The following is a 19,109-nucleotide window of genomic DNA, read 5'->3' as shown; positions in this document are numbered from 1 at the left end:
TTATATCCACCTATATAGCTAGCTATCTTGCTCTTTTTAAATAGAGCTTGCAGTCAGTTGTAGGAGATTGTGCGTGCTGTCTGCGTGCCCTGACCGCAGAATACACCATTATATCCACCTATATAGCTAGCTATATTGCTCTTTTTAAATAGAGCTTGCAGTCAGCTGTAGGAGATTGTGCATGCTGTCTGCGTGCCCTGACCGCAGTATACACCATTATATCCACCTACATAGCTAGCTATCTTGCTCTTTTCAAATAGAGCTTGCAGTCACTTGTAGGAGATTGTGCGTGCTGTCTGCGTGCCCTGACCACAGTATACACCGTTATATCCACCTACATAGCTCTTCTCTAATTGAGCCATCTGCCATCTGCAGGAGTTAGTGGGTGTTGTGTGTGCCTCCAGCACAATATACACTACCCAATTGCTGGTTTTCCCATCTCCCTTCAGGCCATTACCATGTCTGGAAGGCCAGCAAGGAGAGGCAGACAGGAGCGAGCCGATAAAAGAGGGCAAGCAGGCTCTGTGTCTAGAGACAACAGTGCTGGTCGTGGACGCGGTGCATCGTCATCATCAGCACGTGGCCATGGGACACGCTTGTCCTTCTTTTCGGCAGCTGGATATGTTGAGCCGCAACATGCCGAAGACTTGGTAGAGTGGATGACCAAGCCCTCTTCATCCTCCTCATCGTCTCTCACCCAGGCTCAGGGTACTAGCAAAGCAGCTGCCAACGCATCGTCTTCCCTCCTCTCAATGTCATCATCAGTGACTCCTTCCCTAGACCCACCACGTCCTCCTGAGGAGTCTCCTGAACTCTTTGAGCACAGTGTTGGGTACATGCTCCAGGAGGATGCCCAGTGTTTTGTAGGCTCTGATGATGACACTCAGCTAGAGGAAGGCAGTAGCGTGAGCGCAGAGAGAGGGGATGCTCAAGAAGGACAGCAATCTGGCAGTCATGTTCCACAAGCTGCAGCATACTGCCAGGTTTGCTCCAGCGATGAAGAGGGAGGGGATGATGAGGGCACTGACTCCACGTGGGTGCCTGATAGGAGAGAGGAGGAGGAGGAGGAGGCACATGTCCAATAAGGCAGGATGCCCTCCGGGGGCCAGCTTAGGGGCAGCAAACCGACTGAATCACACCGCAGAGCTCCGCCTGTGCAGGGCGCTGCCTCTGCGCGTTATTCTAAAAGCTCTTTGGTGTGGGCCTTTTTTGAGACGAGTGCATCAGATCGCACCGCTGCTATTTGCAACATATGTCTCAAGCGTATCTCGCATGGCCAAAACATCAGCCGCTTGGGCACCACATGCTTGACCAGACATATGTTGACCTGCCATGCAGCTCGTTGGCAAGCATACCTCAAAGACCCACACCAAACAACAAAGCAGACCTCTCCTTGCTCCTCATCAGCTGGGATCTCCAACCCCACTAGACCTTCAGTCTTTGAAACCTGCTCTGAGAGGAATGAAGGTGTAGAATTAGGTGTGTCACAGCCAAGTGCTTCCGGGCACTCTGCTAGCAGTACACCCACGTCCGATTATAGCAGGCAAATGTCCCTGTCCCAACTGCTGGACCGCCGAAAGAAGTTCACTCCCAGCCATCCACATGCCCAGCGGTTGAATGCTAGCTTGGCTAAATTGCTAGCACTTCAACTGCTGCCTTTTCAGTTGGTAGACTCGGCCCCCTTCCGTGAGTTTGTGCAATGTGCGGTTCCTCAGTGCCAGGTCCCCAAACGCCACTTTTTCTCACGGAAGGTGATTCCGGCTCTCTACCGGCATGTGGAAGGCAATGTCCTTGCCTCGCTGGACAGGGTGGTCAGCGGTAAGGTGCATATTACCGCTGACTCATGGTCCAGCAGGCTTGGACAGGGACGTTACCTGTCTTTCACGGCCCATTGGGTCACTCTTCTGGTAGCTGGGAAGGATACAGGACAAGGTGCAGTAGTGTTGGAGGTTGTTCCGCCACCACACCTCCAAAATGCTACTATTGGTTGTGACTCACCTCTCTCCTCCACCTCCTCCTCTTCTTCTTCCTCCATGGCCTCTTCCAGTGCTCTGTCCTCAGAACCAGCGGTGCTACGTAGGCGTTCCAGGGGCTACGCAAGTACGCAGGCAAAACAATGCCATGCCGTGCTTGCGCTGGTTTGTTTGGGGGACAGGAGCCACACTGGGGCAGATGTTTTGTCAGCTCTGTAGGGGCAGGCTGAGAGGTGGTTGACACCACGCCAGCTTAAGCCAGGAATGGTGGTTTGCAACAATGGCACCAACCTCCTCTCCGCCCTCCGACAGGGACAACTGACCCATGTACCCTGTGTGGCTCACATCCTTAACCTGGTGGTGCAGCGGTTCTTGGGCAAGTACCCGGGCTTACAGGATGTCCTGAAGCAGGCCAGGAAAGTCTGTGTGCATTTCCGCCGATCATTTAATGCCTGTGCTCGGCTGGCTGAGCTCCAAAAGGAGTTGAACCTGCCCAAGAACCGCCTTATATATGACATGCCCACCAGGTGGAACTCAACGTTGGCCATGCTGCAGCGGCTGCACACACAGCAGAGGGCCATCAATGAGTACCTGTGCGACTACGGCACCAGGACAGGGTCAGGGGAGCTTGGTTTTTTCTCACCACGTCAGTAGGGCATGATCAGGGATACATGCACTGTCCTGTCACCGTTTGAGGAGGCCACAAGGATGGTGAGCAGTGACAGTGCATGCATCAGTGACACTGTACCTCTGGTCCACCTCTTGGAGCATACGCTGCACGGAATAATGGACTTGAGGCAGAACAGAGGCAGAAAGAGGAGGACTTCCTTGCCTCTCAAGGCCCCCTTTATCCAGACAGTGTTCCTGCTGTGCCACCCATCACACAGGAAAAGGAGGAGGAGGAGGAGGTAGCTGCGGATCATGTTGTCCTTAGTGACCCAGAGGACTCCGGACCGAATGCCTCAGCTAACCTACGCTGCATGGCCTCCCTGACCCTGCAAAGCCTGCGGAAGGATCCTCATATTCTTCGGATCGAGGAGAGGGACCATTACTGGCTGGCCACTCTCCTTGATCCACGGTACAAGGGTAAGGTTGCCGACCTTATCTTGCCGTCACAGAGGGAACAGAGGATGAGACATCTCCGGGAGGCCTTGCAGAAAGGTCTGTGCATTGCGTTCCCAGAGACTGGGAGGTTACAAACTCCTGGTCCTGGACAAAATGTGTTGCTGAGGCATCGGTCAGAAGGAGCGGTGGAGAAGGTGGCCGTCTGACCGATGCGTTCAGACAATTTTTTAGTCCGCAGCCCCAAGGTATGATCAGTTCCAGCAACCATCGCCAGCGTCTGATTTACATGGTGCAGGAATACCTAGGGGCAAGGTCAGACTTGGACACCTTTCCCACCGAAAATCCTCTGGCTTACTGGGTCTTGAGGATGGATCACTGGCCAGAGCTTGCACAGTATGCAATTGAGCTACTGGCCTGTCCTGCATCCAGCGTTCTTTCGGAACGCACCTTCAGTGCTGCTGGTGGCTTTGTTAGCGATCACAGGGTGCGCCTGTCCACCGACTCAGTTGATCGACTGACCTTCATCAAGAAGAATCAGTCTTGGATCACCCACAGCTACCAAGCACCTGAAGCTGATGTAACTGAATAATTTTTTTTGAAATATCACATCCATTCAAGACTGCCTATGCTGATGCTGAGTGACTGTCCTGTTATGTTAATTGTCTATCCTCTTCCTCCTCCGCTGATATGTTGGAAGAACATTTTTGGTTCTGGGTGATGCCACCAGCCCAATTTTTCTGCCTCTGTTTAACAGGGGCGTTTAATTACAATTTTTGATGCAATGCTTTGCAGCAGGGCTCATTCCTGCACTACAACTAGAGTATATGGGAGAGGTTGCAGTGTCCTGGCACCAGCACCAGTGCCTAAGGCCCAATTTTTCAGCCCCTGTTTAACAGGGGCATGTAATTATAATTCTTGATATAATAGTTCACAGGAGGGCCCGTTCCTGTGCCCACCCAGAGTAACTGTGAGGACTTATAGTGTTGTGGCACCAGCACCACAACCACCAAAAGTCAATTTTTCTACCACTGTTCAAAAATGGCATGTAATTGCAATTCTTGATATAATCGTTCACAGCAGGGCGCTCCAGCGCCCACCAAGAGTCACTTTGAGGACTTACAATGTTGTGGCAACACCAACACCTTGTTCCCACCATTTCTGCAGAGCATATAGGGCAGGCCCCTACTTTCAAACATCCAACTTACAAATGTCTCCTACTTGCAAACGGAAGGAGACAACAGCAAGTGAGATGAAAAAAGACGGACGGCAAAACAAATTATACAGGGGTGATAACCCTTCCCTATGATTTCCAAAAAGCTTAAAAATAATTTTTTGGACTGGAGCTACACTTTAAAAATGTACCAGTTGAAAATTACAAGCAGATTCTACTTAACACAACAAACCTACACAGTCCCTGTCTTGTTTGCACCGCTTGTATACTGCTGTTCTGAGTATATAGGGCCTGTGTACGGGGTTCCCCTTAATATCCGTACAAGACCCAAAGGGGCTGGTAATGGGCAGGGGGGGCTACCCATGCCATTTTTCTCAATGATTTTCATCCATATTGCCGGAACCAGATATAACATTAAAACCGCAAGCAGTTTTAAATGACGTTATTTCCGTTAAATGTAATTTTGTGCAGGGACTGTTCTAAACACGGGAAACACATGGCACTTCACAGGCATACTATAGACACCCCCCAGGCATAATATTTAAAGGAATATTTCACCTTTTTTTCACTTTAATCATTAAAATCAGTGCTCCCGCCAAAAGGGCCATTTTTAAAAACATTTTAGGCATTGACCCATGTCCCCTGGGGCAGGAGCCAGGTCAGTATCTTGCATATTAGCCATTGAAATTAGCACTTTTTATTTTGAACGTTCAAGTCCCATAGACTTCAATGGGGTTCTAAAGTTTGTACGAATTTTCGGTCCGTTCGAAAGTTCTGGTGCGAACCGAACCGGGGGGGTGTTCGGCTCATCCCTATTTACAAACTACATACTGATAGATTGTTCAGGGTCCGTGACGTATTAAAGGATTAGCATGACTGCCAGACAACTAACGTTTTCATCAGGAGCTCTCCCGTGGCACCCTCTTTATTATTTTCTTCCTCCCTTCCATTAATCTATCCATCGATCCATCCTTCTCCCCTTCCATTCTTCCTTCCTTCCTTCTTTCCGTAATTTTTTGTGTAGTTGTCTCCTTTATTCCTTGTCCTCTGGAAGTGATAAAAGAGCCATTATTTTTGGCTTCCGGGTTCCTCATGGAATCTACACCTGTTATATTTTAAAGCAATCCTATAATAATCAAAATACAGGAGCTTCCTTTGCTAACATTCTTTGGGAAACACTAGTTGCCTGGACGTTGACCCGGAAGAAACTTGTAAATAAGGAAAAAACTTCAGAAGTCCTAATCTCCATACTTTTTAAAGGTCAGCGACTAAGGGCTTGTTTGCACAATCTCTCTCCCTTAAACTGATAGTAAAAAATTTTTTTAATATATATATATATATATATGTGTGTTAGACTTACCTGCACTGTGCAATGGTTTTGCACAGAACTGCCCCGATCCTTCTCTTCTCTTGCACCTTGATGGCACTCCTGGCCCCTCCTCTTCTTCAAAGTGCCCCCATAGCAGGGTGCTTCCTATAAGGGCACTTGTACGTGCTCGCTCCTGAGACCTGGGAGAGCAGCTGCTCTTGTAAACATAGCTGGATCACAATCAGGGTAAGTATTGGAGGGGGAAGCTGCATACTGAAAATTTTTTATCTTAATACATAAAAAACCCTCATGCCCCATACACACGGTTGGATTTTCCGACGGAAAATGTGCGATCGGATCATGTTGTTGGAAAATCTGACCGTGTGTGGGCTCCATCGGACTTTTACCGTCGGATTTTCCGACGCACAAAGTTTGAGAGCAGGATCTAAAATTTTCCGACAACAAAATCCGATTGCATAAATTCCGATCGTGTGTAGACAATTCCGACAAACTGCCACGCATGCTCAGAATAAACTAAGAGACAAAAGCTATTGGCTACTGGCTCGTTTATAGTCCTGACGTAAGTGTTTGATGTAACCTCGTTCAGAACAATCTGATTTTCCGACAACTTTATGCAACCGTCAGCCAAAATCCGTCGGAAAAAATCCAATGGATTTTGTGGTCGGAATGTCCGACCATATGTATGAGGCATCGGCCTTTAGAACCACTTTAAGCTGCAATGGCAGGAGATGAGTCTACACCTTTTTTTCCTTGTCACATTCAATGGGCATGGGGCCAGGCTGCAACTGCCCCACAAGCACATGCAATGTGCACTGATATGGTGTGGGTTTTTAGAGGTTAAAATGCCCTCTGAAAAATGATCCTGTTCTTTTTAATGCAAACTCTTTAAAATTAAAAATAGTGCAAGCATGCACACTTGGATATCTGTGTTACCTTTTGCGTTATAAATATTTTATTTTATTCATATTCCTTCTTTGCATAATAGAAAAAAAAATTACTTTTGCTGTATCTACAAAAAAAGCATGGAAAGGTGCGTATTTAAAGGTACATGCACTCGTAACATGAACAACGACGATGAACAAAAGCTTTAAAATATTATAAAATGGCCAGCAGTGGCTGGTCATAGTGGATGGCCAGTGTAGCTCCCAAAACCAAATATATAAGGTAAATAAAATGCTTCCATGGTTAAATTACATTGGAACAAACAACATTTGTGTCTTCAGTGTACTAAATTTTTTGTTTCTTTGCTGAATTAGCTTTCGCTGATATAAAATGTAAGACTGTTGAATGTATTCCTATGTTCCCACCTTCTGCAGGTGTCATCACAACACCCGTACATGGAAATGACCATTGGACGGCCACATGTGGTAACAGTGGACTTCAACAACACCCAAGAGTTTGAGGCAGCCATCAAGTCTATCATGAGAAGCAAGGTAAATTGATGGCATTGTGGAGCATGTGAGAGGAAACAGTAAGAAACACGTCGTTATATAAATACAGAGGCTGCCATTATTGACCTCTCCTTTTGAAAATGTAGTCATGCTGAACTCTCTTCAGTACTTTGAATCACTGACCTAGAACAAATATACAGGATTTCAGAGCTGCCTGATCTGCATGTTTAAACTGAGTTGGTAACATAGAAAGTATTGAAACTAGTGGTTTAGCACAACAGCCAATCAACTGTTATTTTTAGATGGCGTAGTGGCTACCCCTATATCTTTCTGTTGAGCTATTTACTTTATAGCAGACATTTCCTACCTTTAGGGTTGGTGGGCTCTTGCCATATAATTGTATAAATTATGCATAGAATGCTTGCACGTTATGGCACTCTTGCCCTCTAGACTGCCCTCCTTTGGAGATGCGACATTGACGCTCCCATCACCGCTCGCAATGTACTGTGCAAATGGACTGCAGGTAATGTACACATATTAAAATTAGCTAGGAACAAGGGAAATGTTTTATTTTTTTTCCACAGAAGCGTCTTTGCATGTCTTTTCTGCAAAGGAAACTGATAGTATTTTTTTTCATTTTGATTTTTGTCCAAGTATATTAGGTACAGCACTTCAAGAAGTCACTTGACTAGATTGCTGGATAGTGGACCAATTATTATACTAGACCAGGGGTCTCCAAACTATGGCCCTCCAGTTATCCAGGAACTACAATTCCCATCATGCTGCTAGTCATGTCTGTTAATGTCAGAGCTTTACAATGCCTCATGGGACATGAAGTTCCGCAATAGCTGGAGGGCCATAGTTTGGAGATCCCTGTACTAGACCTATGATCATGTGATCTCTAGCAAAATATATGGAAAGGCTAATTCCTGAAATAGATATATAATCTTTCAAAACACAAATGACTCTAAGACACTAAGGGGTATATTTATAAACCAGTGCAATACACCCAGTGTAAGTGCATTTACAATCACTCTGTGCCAATGGAACAAAAGCAAGTGTCATTCATTTCCTGTGTTGTTTGAATGTTTTTCATCAATTTAAATCAGTGGGAAAACATTAGACTGGCACGGGTAATAACCTAAGCACAGAACTAATTGCTATGCGGATTTTGTTTAAATACACTCCTGTATTCAGTACTTTCCTATGACCAATACCTGAAATTAAATTTGGATAGGTCATGGCGGTAAAAATGGATTGTGTGTTTATCACATGCACATGCAAACTTTCAGGTTATATTAGCCTTTGTATGAAATTGTACATATATTTTGGTGTTTGGTGCACTAAAGTAAAATAAACAGTTTCTTATAGCAACTCAGATTTAGATCCTATACCAAGTCTGTACTTCAGTTGGGGTCTCCAGTGGATATGCAGTCATATAAAAACTTGACTTTTTACATAATTGAATGGCGAAACATTAGACATTATCATTTACACAATGCCTCAAAATAAAGGTGAAACACTTGAATAAGAATACAAGAAAAAAATGCCTTTTCAATCATTTTGTCAACAAAAATATCAATAGAAGTAATAATGTACTTGAAAAAAGTAAGTGTATCCTTGACATTGTAAGGTGGTATTGCCCCTAGTAGCAGAAATTTCTTCTTGTAAGTATTTTGTATCAATGCCCACTAGTCTCTGACATTGGATCAGTTGTAAGATGTTTTTGGGTTTTCATTGCATGGACTGCCCATTTCAAAATTCCTCTAAAAGATTAAATGGGGATGAAATGAGGGATTTGTCTAGGCCAGTCATAACCCTCTATTTCCAGGGTTGGCAACCCGTCGATCGTGGGCTACCTGTCAACCGCGAATAGGTTACAGGTAGACCGGGAACGGGTCTGCGCCGCCAACCCCTGCCTTCTCTCTCTTCCCTCAGCCTCCCTTGCCGTGTCTTTGGTCCCTCTCTCTCTCCCACCCTCTGGCTCCACCGCTGTCATCAGTGAACAGCGGAGGGCAGCACAGCTCAGGACGGAGGTTGGGAGGATGAGCTGGCCAAGTTAACTTTTCAAGTTAACCCACAGATGACTGGTTGCTAGGTCCTAAGCAACCAATCACCAGGTTGTTAAAATTAAAACTCACTCTGCCAGCTCCTGCACCGCTCCCCCTGTCCAGAACTATGCTGCCTCTCAGTCTCCTGTGTGTACATGTAGGATGCTATTGGAGGGAAGGGGGGGAAGAGGACACTACCATGTGTGTGTGGGGGGGTGGTGTGAAGGGGTCAGTGGACACTGCTTTGGACAGGCCCACCCACAAAGCAGTGTCCTCTACCACTCTTCACATCACACCCCTCCCCAAGTCCTGCATTCTGAGTGCAACGCACTCCTGATCCCTGCATTCTGAGTGCAACACACTCCATAAACCTGCATTCTGAGCATAACGTACTCCTGATCCCTGCATTCTGAGCGCAACACACTCCTGATCCCTGCATTCTGAGGCCAACGCTCTATATATCCCTGCATTCTGAGCCCAATGAAGTCCTGATCCCGCATTCTTGGTGCAACGCACTCCTGATCCCTGCATTCTGGGTGCAGCACACTCCAGTTCTTTGCATTCTGAGTGCAACGCACTTCTGATCCCTGCATTCTGAGCGCAACGCACTCCTGATTCCTGCAGTGTGTTTCGAACACTATGCAGGAAACACACATGGAACATGCCTTTCTGGCATTGTGTTCTAGTGTAAACTGGCCCTAACAACAGGACACTGTGTCGGTGATCTTTGACTTCATCAGTGTTGTCCAAGTAGATCTCCATCTCTCCAAGGTTCCCTAACCTTGCCTTTTGGATATCATTCAGAATGTATTGTTGCATCAACTGCAAGCTGCAGGTCTTCAAGCAGCAAAGCAACTGCAAACAATAATATTTCCACCATCATGCTTCACAGTTGGTATGGGGTTCTTGACAGCTGGCATGGGGTTCTTATGTGCTCATACATGCTTACTGTTATGCCCTGTACATACAACCGGTTTTCCCGTCGGAATAAACTCTGACGTTTTTTCCGACGGACTTCAGTTGAAGCTGTCTCGCGTGCACACGATCACACCAAATTCTGACCGTCAAGAACCCGGTGACGTACAACACGTACGACGGGACTAGAAAAAGGAAGTTCAATAGGCAGTAGCCAATAGCTTCCGTCTCGTACTTGCTTCAGAGCATGCATTGTTTTTGGTACGTCAGAACAACATACAGATGAGCGGGTTTCTCAATAGGAATTGGTTCCATCGGAAAAATATAGAACATGTTCTTTTTCTAGGTCCGTCAGAATTCTCAATGTAAAAAGTCAGATGGGGCATACACATGGTCGGAATATACGATGAAAAGCTCCCGTCTGACTTTTTCTGTTGGAAATTCTGACCGTGTGTAAGGGGCATTACTATGACCAAAAAATTTGATTTGATTGATCATTCTTCAGTACATTGCCCCAGAAAGTCAGGTCTTTGCCTATATGTTCAATGACAAGGTATAATCTAATGTTCTTTTTTGGACACCAAAAAGCTTTTTCTTAACATACCACATGTAGGAAAAACTGGTGAAATCTGTCTGATTATTGATGCACTTTGTTGCAAGAGTTGATTGAACACTTCACAAGGAAATGTGGGGGTTCGTGAAGACTTCTTTTAACATTAATTGGTCAGAATTTGGGTTGAATTTAATGGGTCTTTAATGTATGACCCTTGTAGATTATTTTCTTTTTTTTGGAATTATTGATTTAATTTTATTTGGAAATCTGTTTTAAATCTCAGACTCATAGAGATCCGCCATTTTCTTTCTGAGTGCCTTAGAGAGCTCTATTGATCTTGGCATGATGACAGATCCTGAATATCTGAGGTTTAGGTCCCGTTCCCACCAGAACGCAGTGCGTTTCAGTCACCACGTTCAAATTGCACTGGGTGCGCAAGCTCTAAAACACAGACTGTAAATGCAATCCATTTGCCTGCATCGAATTGCATGGTACCGCAGTACCATACAATCTGGTTACAGTGTTTTTTTACAAAGGAGTGCATGCACTACTCTTGGTGCGATCCCATGCAATTTCAGTCCATTCAATGAACAGAAACAATGTGATTAAGGTGTGAACCTGCCCTTAGATAAGACAGGCTCCACCTGCTTTCTTCCTAAGGAGGTTCTAATCAATGACACTTAACATGGAGCACATGATCTCAATGGATGTGAAGTGGGGGTAAATACTTAATACTTACTTTTTCCATAAGACAAATCTGCATTTTTGTTCATTTAGAGCATGGAAATGAATACACCATGTGCATTTTATGTGTTGTATGCTCAAGATAATCACATTTATCTGTAGGCACTGTTTTAAAAAAAAATCTAATATTTTCTTATTCAAATGTGTTGAAAAGTCAACTATTTCCATGAGGTCTACTTACTTTTCACATACAGTAACTATGAGGAAGTAGTAGATTTTGGCTAGTACATTTTTCTGAAGTGAACTCTTGGAGATGCAGTCACAGGATGATCAATTAATCTATAACTTGATTCTGTACCCTTACCTTGTTGCACATTATTGAATGACCTACGTGAGCCTAATCTCTCTGTATACCCTGAATATATATGCCTGTAGCCTACCTCTTCCACCATGCTTCTAGCAGGAGATGGGCCCTTTTGGCTTATCAGAGGCTATGTAAATTTTGTTGTGAATTCCCAAAATGGTATGACTAAATGTTACATAGCGGCACTTTTCAATGGCCAATCAAGCCACAGTGCTGCATTGCAGGATGAAGGTGAGAGATTCAAAGGATCCCACATATACAGAATTCAGAGGACTTCACAGGGACTCTGATGGGTGAATGGGTGGCGGGGGGTGTAGGTAAAGAAGATAAGGGTGGGCTACTCTTCAACTCCATTACATTGCCTCGAATGAGAAATTGGCAGTCACCACCTTATATGTTTCTGAAGTGTGTGAAATTGGTAGCTGATGTGATAGCAATAGAATTTATAAACTTTATATCTTAATAAAGTATTCATAACTACATTTCCAGACTCCAATAATCTCTCCTGGCTAATCCCACAGCCTGTGTTAAACCCCAAATAATAATTTTATTAACACAACCCAAACCATTAAATCTCATCTAGGATTAACTGTTCAGTTAATTTTGCTGCTGTTCAGCATTTATAAGTAGCAGCATTTCAAGGAATTAAAGCAGAAATCCAAAAAAATGGGCAAATACACAATTAAAATACATGTATATGGATAGTTTTTACCTTAAAGGGGTTGTAAAACTTCTGACAATGACCGGCCCCCTAGCACCCATCCCCCCCCCCCCGTTTTACTCACCTGACCCCCCTCGATCCCTTGGCTCTTGATTGGATAGATTGATAGCAGTCTGTAAGGATGTAAAACAGAAGCAATAGATATGTTTGAAATCATTGATGTAGGACAGTAAGTGTAAGAGATAACACTGTTAGGCTCTGAGGAAGTAGGTAATCCTTTGAAACGCGTCAGTTGGCAGCAGTTCGCACATCCTCTCTTCAGGACCTGGAGACTGCTATCATTAGACGAACTGCCACAAGCCAAAGATTGTTACAGTGTGATTTTCTTTCTACCTTTGTGAGTCGTTTTTAATAATGTTTCTTCTAAATAAATGTATCAAAGGATAATGCACAATGCTGGTGCGCCCTCTCTTTTCTATTTACCCCGTTTTACTCACCTGACCCTCCTCAATCCCTTGGCTCTTGATTGGATAGATTGATAGCAGCACAGACATTGGCTCCTGCTGCTGTCAATCAAATCCAATGATGCGAGCCCCGTGGGACGAGGCCCGAGTCCTTCATTCTGCGTCGACTCCGGAGAGCACCCTCAAGGTAAGCCCCCGAAGCGCTTCTCCTAGGGGATTATACGATGCGAGGAGGAGCTGATAGCCCCGCCGGGGAACCCCAGAAGAGAATGATTGGGGCCACACTGTACAAAATGAGCTGCGCAGTGTAGGTAAGTAGGACATGTTTGTTATTAAAAAAAACAAAGCTTAACAATCACTTTAAAGTGGAGGGCCACCCTGAAAAAAAAAATATTAAAAATTAAAAAAAAATCTAAAAAAAAAAAAAATGAAAACATTTTTTTTTTTACTTACCAGAAATGCCTGTTGCTAGGCACATAATCCTAATCTTCCTCTTCCTCCTCCGCGGAGATGTTCTTTCTTCTCTCCTAGTCGCGTTGTCTTCTGGGTAATGGGTCGCACTGTGTTCTGGGAACTGTGTCCCATTCACAAAGCGCTGCGCGACTCGCGCATGCGCAGTAGAAAACGGGCAGTGAAGCCGTTTCCCTTAGAAGGAATGGCGGCACCGGGACCCGAGAGCCGAGGGACGGGTCAGCCTCGGGTGGACAACATCGCGGGCGCCCTGGACAGGTAAGTGTGCTTATTAAGTCAGCAGCTGCAGTGTTTTCAGCTGCTGACTTTTAATTATTTTTTTTTTTTTAAAACGGCCCTCCTCTTTAAGGATTTCTGATACTGTTCAGATAGTCTTGCGACTTACACACCACTGCCATACTGCATAGTTTTTGCCTCAGCTTTACTTTGCTGTACTTGCCTGTTAAATGGACATTGGAAAATGCTGAAACTGGGAAATAGTGATGCCACCTGCCAACCTTTATGTGGTAGGGGTATCTGAATCACAGGAACGGCTAAACAGAAATACAAGGCTTTGGCAACAAAAACAGTTCTACATTTGCTCAGTCATTACCAGCAAACACATAAACCTATTAGAACATGACAAATGTCAAATGTTTATGTAGTTGTAGCAAGTTACTGACATTTTTAGATTTACTATGTCTGTAAATGTTGAATTGTCTGCATAGACCCATGGTGCCCAGCCTGCAGCACATAAGTTGTATGCATCACTTTGGTCATTATTTTGTGTTCCTTGGTCTCCAGCAGCCAGTAGTCAGGGTTTTTGCTCCCAAGGCGCTCACTCAAGGCCTGTGGAGAAAACATATCTATTAACACTTTACTTTTTGTTGCTATTCTCTTTTGTTTCCATCTTCTGTTTTTTTTTCCTCTGACCAATGTTTGTTGTGCTGCCAGTATTTTTTACCAGGGCTGTAGAGAGGGCAGATATGGAGGCAAGGAATTTTAAAGAGACTATAATGACAGTGATCTCTAGCAGTCTCTGACAACATGGCTGCAGTCTGTTTTCTGTAGCATGACTGCATCCTCTTTCTCCTGTAGCATGTCTACAGCCTCTAATCATTTTCTGTAACATGTCCACAGTATTGGACCCTTTTCTATAGCATTACATGTACTGCATATTGCTGTATGTGCAGTGTTGTCAGGGGTTGTATTTGGGGCCCCAGCTTGGTTGACCACATACTAATATAGACGATTTGTTATTTAAAGCTGAACTCCAGGCTTGAAATACAAAAAAAACTTTTGCAGTAGGTCTCTTTGCACTGCAAGGGTTAATTGCTAGTTGTGTCTAGGGGCATAGTAGTATGGTAAAATAATTACCTTATTTGCCGCTTTGGCTTACTACCTTCTGTTTGTAAGACTGGTGCTCCAAAGCATCTACTCTTTGCTGCTCAACCCATTGCCATCACCTGATGTCATCAGTGGTCCTGCATTGTACATAAGGATGCTGATTTCCCGTCCACATATAGGGGGTAGCGGAGGAGAGTGATGGCTGCTGCAGGAGTAGGGAACAAATTAGTAATTTATCATTCCCCTAGTGTAAACAGGTATTGAACTCTTGTGGTGTGCAGGGGGACCCACTAAAGGGACACTTTCTACACCTCAAAATTCAGCTTTAAGGTAGTAAATGAGCTTTAAATCAAGCCTTCACTGACCTCTGTATCTGAAGGCACTTTGGAGCAATCCATCCTCAAAATCCCCAGCAGAATCATTTGAAGTTATTATCTTAGCATCAGCTTTCCCTCCCCAGGCAGCCTTCCAGTTTTTAATCTCAAATGTAAATACAGAACCAGTGTATGGTGAGATGAGCTTTTGGGAAAACAACTTGATATACTTTAGTGCTTCAGGATGAACAGATCCACAGTGCCTTCAGCTATGGAGGTAAGGAAGGGCTTGATTTAAGCTTTATAAGAACATGTACATATTTGAATGTCCTTAGCCTGGCTGCAGGTTTATTTTAAAATAAGGGGGTGTCCAGGCTGCTAGCAGTGTATGATTTGTGCCACACTTACACCTATACAGGGATGTTCCTGTGACCTAAGAGTTCCAGTTGATGCTAAAAATAGGCCAGAAGACATGTACAGACAGTGTAATACAACATCCATGCCCAACTGTTCTTGGATGTCTATAGGTTTAGATATACTAGCTAGCCCGTTCAGTTTATAAGAGTGTAAGGTTTCCTTTGAAGTTTTGAGCTGTTATAATAGTAATTTATTTTGAAAAACATTATGCAATGGAAACACGTGTATTGTTTGATCTTCACATAGGCAGAAACAAGGCTTTTCATTGCTAACCTCTTGAGGACAATGGGGCCATTATATGAAAAATAATAACCTGTTGATTTTCTATTATTTGGTTTCAAGATTATCTGCAGTAGTCAATACATTTTATGTATCCCATACATTTTACAATTTAATAAAATGTGTCAAAAAGCTCTGATGCTGATTATCCCATGTGCAGCCTTAATAAACACTCAAACTAGCAAATTGCATCTTGAAACTGTGATTATTATGTTCAGTTCTTAGGCTTATGTCCTGCTGCTCTGCTTTTAGCGATTGCATCAGTAAAAGGATGGACAAATAGATACTTATATAATTGATAGATTGGTAGTTAGATTTCGCACTAAGGAACCCCTTTGGCAAAACAAAAAATTTATGTTTCAGGCTGGAGGGAGGACAGCTTGGACAAGTAAGGGGAGAGTCGCAGCCATTAAGGGGATTGAGGTCCGACTAATTCTTCAATTTGAGGTCATTGAGCCGTGGAGGTGTCAGATGCGGGTGGTTTAACAGCCAATATTCCCAAGCAGCTGAAAGAGAGCTCTCATTATCTAGAAGGTTCCGTGCAGAAAAAAAATAGTATATCACAGAGCTCAGGGACAGAGCCCATGGGAGCTCATTAGACAATGTGATGAGGAGAAAGGAGCCGCAGTCACAGAAGCAGAACCCATCCCTAATATTCTTTGTTTATTACCCCTGGTGGAGGGAGTAGTTTTTTTTGTGTTGCCGTGGTTACGCCGCTATGTGCTATCTGCTCATGGCGCAGATTAATTTCGCAGACCCGCTTACGTTACTGTTACCACATCTTCATTTTGAGCTCTAATCTTTCCTAATCACAAATGTGCTGAAATTCATTTTCCACTTATTAACCTTCTTGTATTGACAAGTCATAATTTCATTTCAGTTTGGGTTTTGAAAATGTCAAGAAGTCTTTTTTGGTTCTGGCGCGATCGAATCAATTTCTTGAGAAAAAAAAAACAGGACCTAGAGCTAAATGTGTGACTTGAGACTACACTGTCAGTAGAATTAAAGAAGAACTTTATACAAAGCACACCTCATTATCAAACATTTTGGAAGAAGAACCAGTTGTGTTGACCACAGCAATTCTCTATCAGCTTTTCCCTTTCATGTTTCTTCAAGTAATCCTTTGAGGATATAAATATGGGAGTTATGTGGTTAAAGCTCATCTCCAGGCAAACAGCTAATTACATGAAATGGATATATGGGAGCTGTTCTACTTGAAAAAGGTACACCTCAATCGCATCTTTACAAAACTCCATATATGTAGGTTGTATAACCCGACAAAAAATTTGTATTTTTGTTCTGCCAGTCCTGAGATTAAAGCTGACAATAATGTATTCCATTTTTTTGTTCAGCCTGGATATACACGCTATACGGGATAGAAGGACAAATTTCCCACTGCACCTATTGTATTCTGAAAGCCGTCAAAGGCAGAATGCCTAAACACTAGCTGCATCTACTTGGAAACATTTCTTTCTGGGCTCCTTCAATTTTTTTAATTGAACAGTGGTGGCCTGTCCATTAGGGGCACAGTGGGACCACCCCCCTAATCTATGCACCTGCCCCCTAATATACATGCAGGGCACTGGATGCATGGATTTCGATGAGTTTTTTTTTTTTAAGCACATGACTAGAGCCTGAGGGCTCTAATTGGCTTAAAAAAACCGTGGGCTCGTGGCGCAGAGCACTGCACCCTGAGCCCACCCAGTTGTGTGACAATAGCAAATGAATATTCGCTATCGTCTTCCTGATTCTCCTCCTGGCCAATCTTAAGACCCGAATGTCTGAGAGAAGAAGCAATCGTATTGGCTGCAGATGGAAGGAGGAGGGAAGCCGGAGAGGAGGAAGACGTCGTGAAGCCAGAGACGCAGGGTCAAACCGCCGAGGTGGATGCTGCTGCTGAGGTGGCGGAGAGATGCAGGAAGCTGGCAACGCCCTAAGTGGGGGAGTGAACAAGTGACGGGGGGGGATAGGAAGCTTGACTGAGTGACCGGCCGGGGGGGGGGGGAGGCGGGTGTCTTGTTTGCCACCCCCCCCCCCAATATACAGCACCGGCCGTCACTGGAATGGAAGGATGCTTGACAGGAGGCTGGTGACAGGGCCACATACTGTCTAAATTTCGGCTGGTTTCTGATGAAATTTTTATAGGAAATAGCCAGTTTTACTTTTATTTCAGCATATAATGTAAACAGAGATAGTAAAATAAAGACGTTTGATCCATGTGTAAATGATGAGTAGAAATATAGAAGTAGTTACCCCAAAATAATGTTTAATTAACTGCTTCAGGCCCGCCCCGTAGCAGTTTTACTGCTATTGGGCAGCACCTGTGCACCATAAACGTGATCCGACACCTCCCTTTAGGGGGCGCGCATGCCTTATGTAAACAAGGCAGATCACCGTTCTGACAGGAAGGAACGGGATGTTGTTTCTGTCCCTGCATAGCAGGGAATAAATTCAGTTTCTTCCCCTAGTTAAAGCTAGGCACACAGTTAACCCTTTAATGGCCCGATGTTAACCCCTTCCCAGCCAGTGTCATTAGTACAGTGACAGTGCATATTTTTTTAGCACTGGTCCCCAAAAAGCATGAGTGTCAGAATACAATATTGCAGTCCTGCTATAATTCATTGATCACTGGCATTACTAGTAAAAAATTAAAATAAATCAAAATACCCCATAGTTTGTAAACCCTATAACTTTTGCGCAAACCAATTAAAATACGCTTAATACACTTTAAAAAAAAAAATTTACAATTTTTTTACCAAACATAAGTAGCAAAATACATATTTGCATAAATTTATGAAGAAAATTGATTTTCTTAATTTTTTTATTGGATAGGTTCTATAGCTGAAAGTAAAAACGGAAAGGTGGTCAAATACCCCCAAAAGAAAACTGTGGGAAAAAAGGACATACATTTTATTTGGGTACAGTGCTGCACGACCACGCAATTGTCAGTTAACCACCTTCAGACCGGACCATTTTGCTGGTAAATGACCAGAGGTCTTTTTACAATTTGGCACTGCGCTGCTTTAACTGGTAATTGCGCGGTCATGCAATGTTGTACCCAAACAAAATTTGCGTCCTTTTCTTCCCACAAATAGAGCTTTCTTTTGATGGTATTTGATTGCCTCTGCGATTTTTATTTTTTGCGATATAAACGTAAAAAGACCGCAAATTTTGAAAAAAAATGATATTTTCTACTTTTTGTTATTAGAAAAATCCAATAAACTCAATTTTAGTCATACATTTGGGCCAAAATGTATTCAGCCACATGTCTTTGGTTAAAAAAAAAGTCAATAACTGTATATTTATTGGTTTGCGCAAAAGTTGTCACATCTACAAACTAAGGTACGTTTTCTGGAATTTACGCAGCTTTTAGTTTACGACTGCCTATCTCAATTCTTGAGGTGCTAAAATGGCAGGGCAGTACAAAACCCCCCCAAATGACCCCATTTTGGAAAGTAGACACCCTAAGGAAATTGATAAGTGGCATGTTGAGCCCATTGAATATTTTATTTTTTTGCCTCAAGCGATTGAATAATGACAAAAAATAATTTTTTTTTTTTTTTTTACACAAAGTTGTCACTAAATGATATATTGCTCACACATGCTATGGGCATATGTGAAATGACACCCCAAAATAAATTCTGCTGCTTCTCCTGAGTACGGGGATACCACATATGTGG

General features: G+C 43.7%; 1 protein-coding gene across 4 annotated transcripts in view; it reads left to right on the top strand.

Moving 5' to 3' along the window:
• MGAT5B (alpha-1,6-mannosylglycoprotein 6-beta-N-acetylglucosaminyltransferase B) overlaps window positions 1-19,109 on the top strand; it is a 301,610-nt gene that overhangs the window by 255,760 nt on the left and 26,741 nt on the right. For all 4 annotated transcript variants that reach the window (XM_077459277.1, XM_077459275.1, XM_077459276.1 and 1 more), the window contains exon 15: window positions 6,856-6,972. In XM_077459277.1, the coding sequence (XP_077315403.1) occupies window positions 6,856-6,972 (117 nt within the window). The remainder of the gene's footprint in view (window positions 1-6,855; window positions 6,973-19,109) is intronic.

This window comes from Lithobates pipiens, unplaced genomic scaffold (assembly GCF_037356315.1).
Source record: "Lithobates pipiens isolate NorthernLeopardFrog02 unplaced genomic scaffold, aLitPip1_a1.2 Scaffold_28, whole genome shotgun sequence".
NCBI classification, from domain to species: domain Eukaryota; kingdom Metazoa; phylum Chordata; class Amphibia; order Anura; family Ranidae; genus Lithobates; species Lithobates pipiens.
Note: the sequence above shows the minus strand (reverse complement) of the source record. Positions and strands in the feature narration are given on the sequence as shown.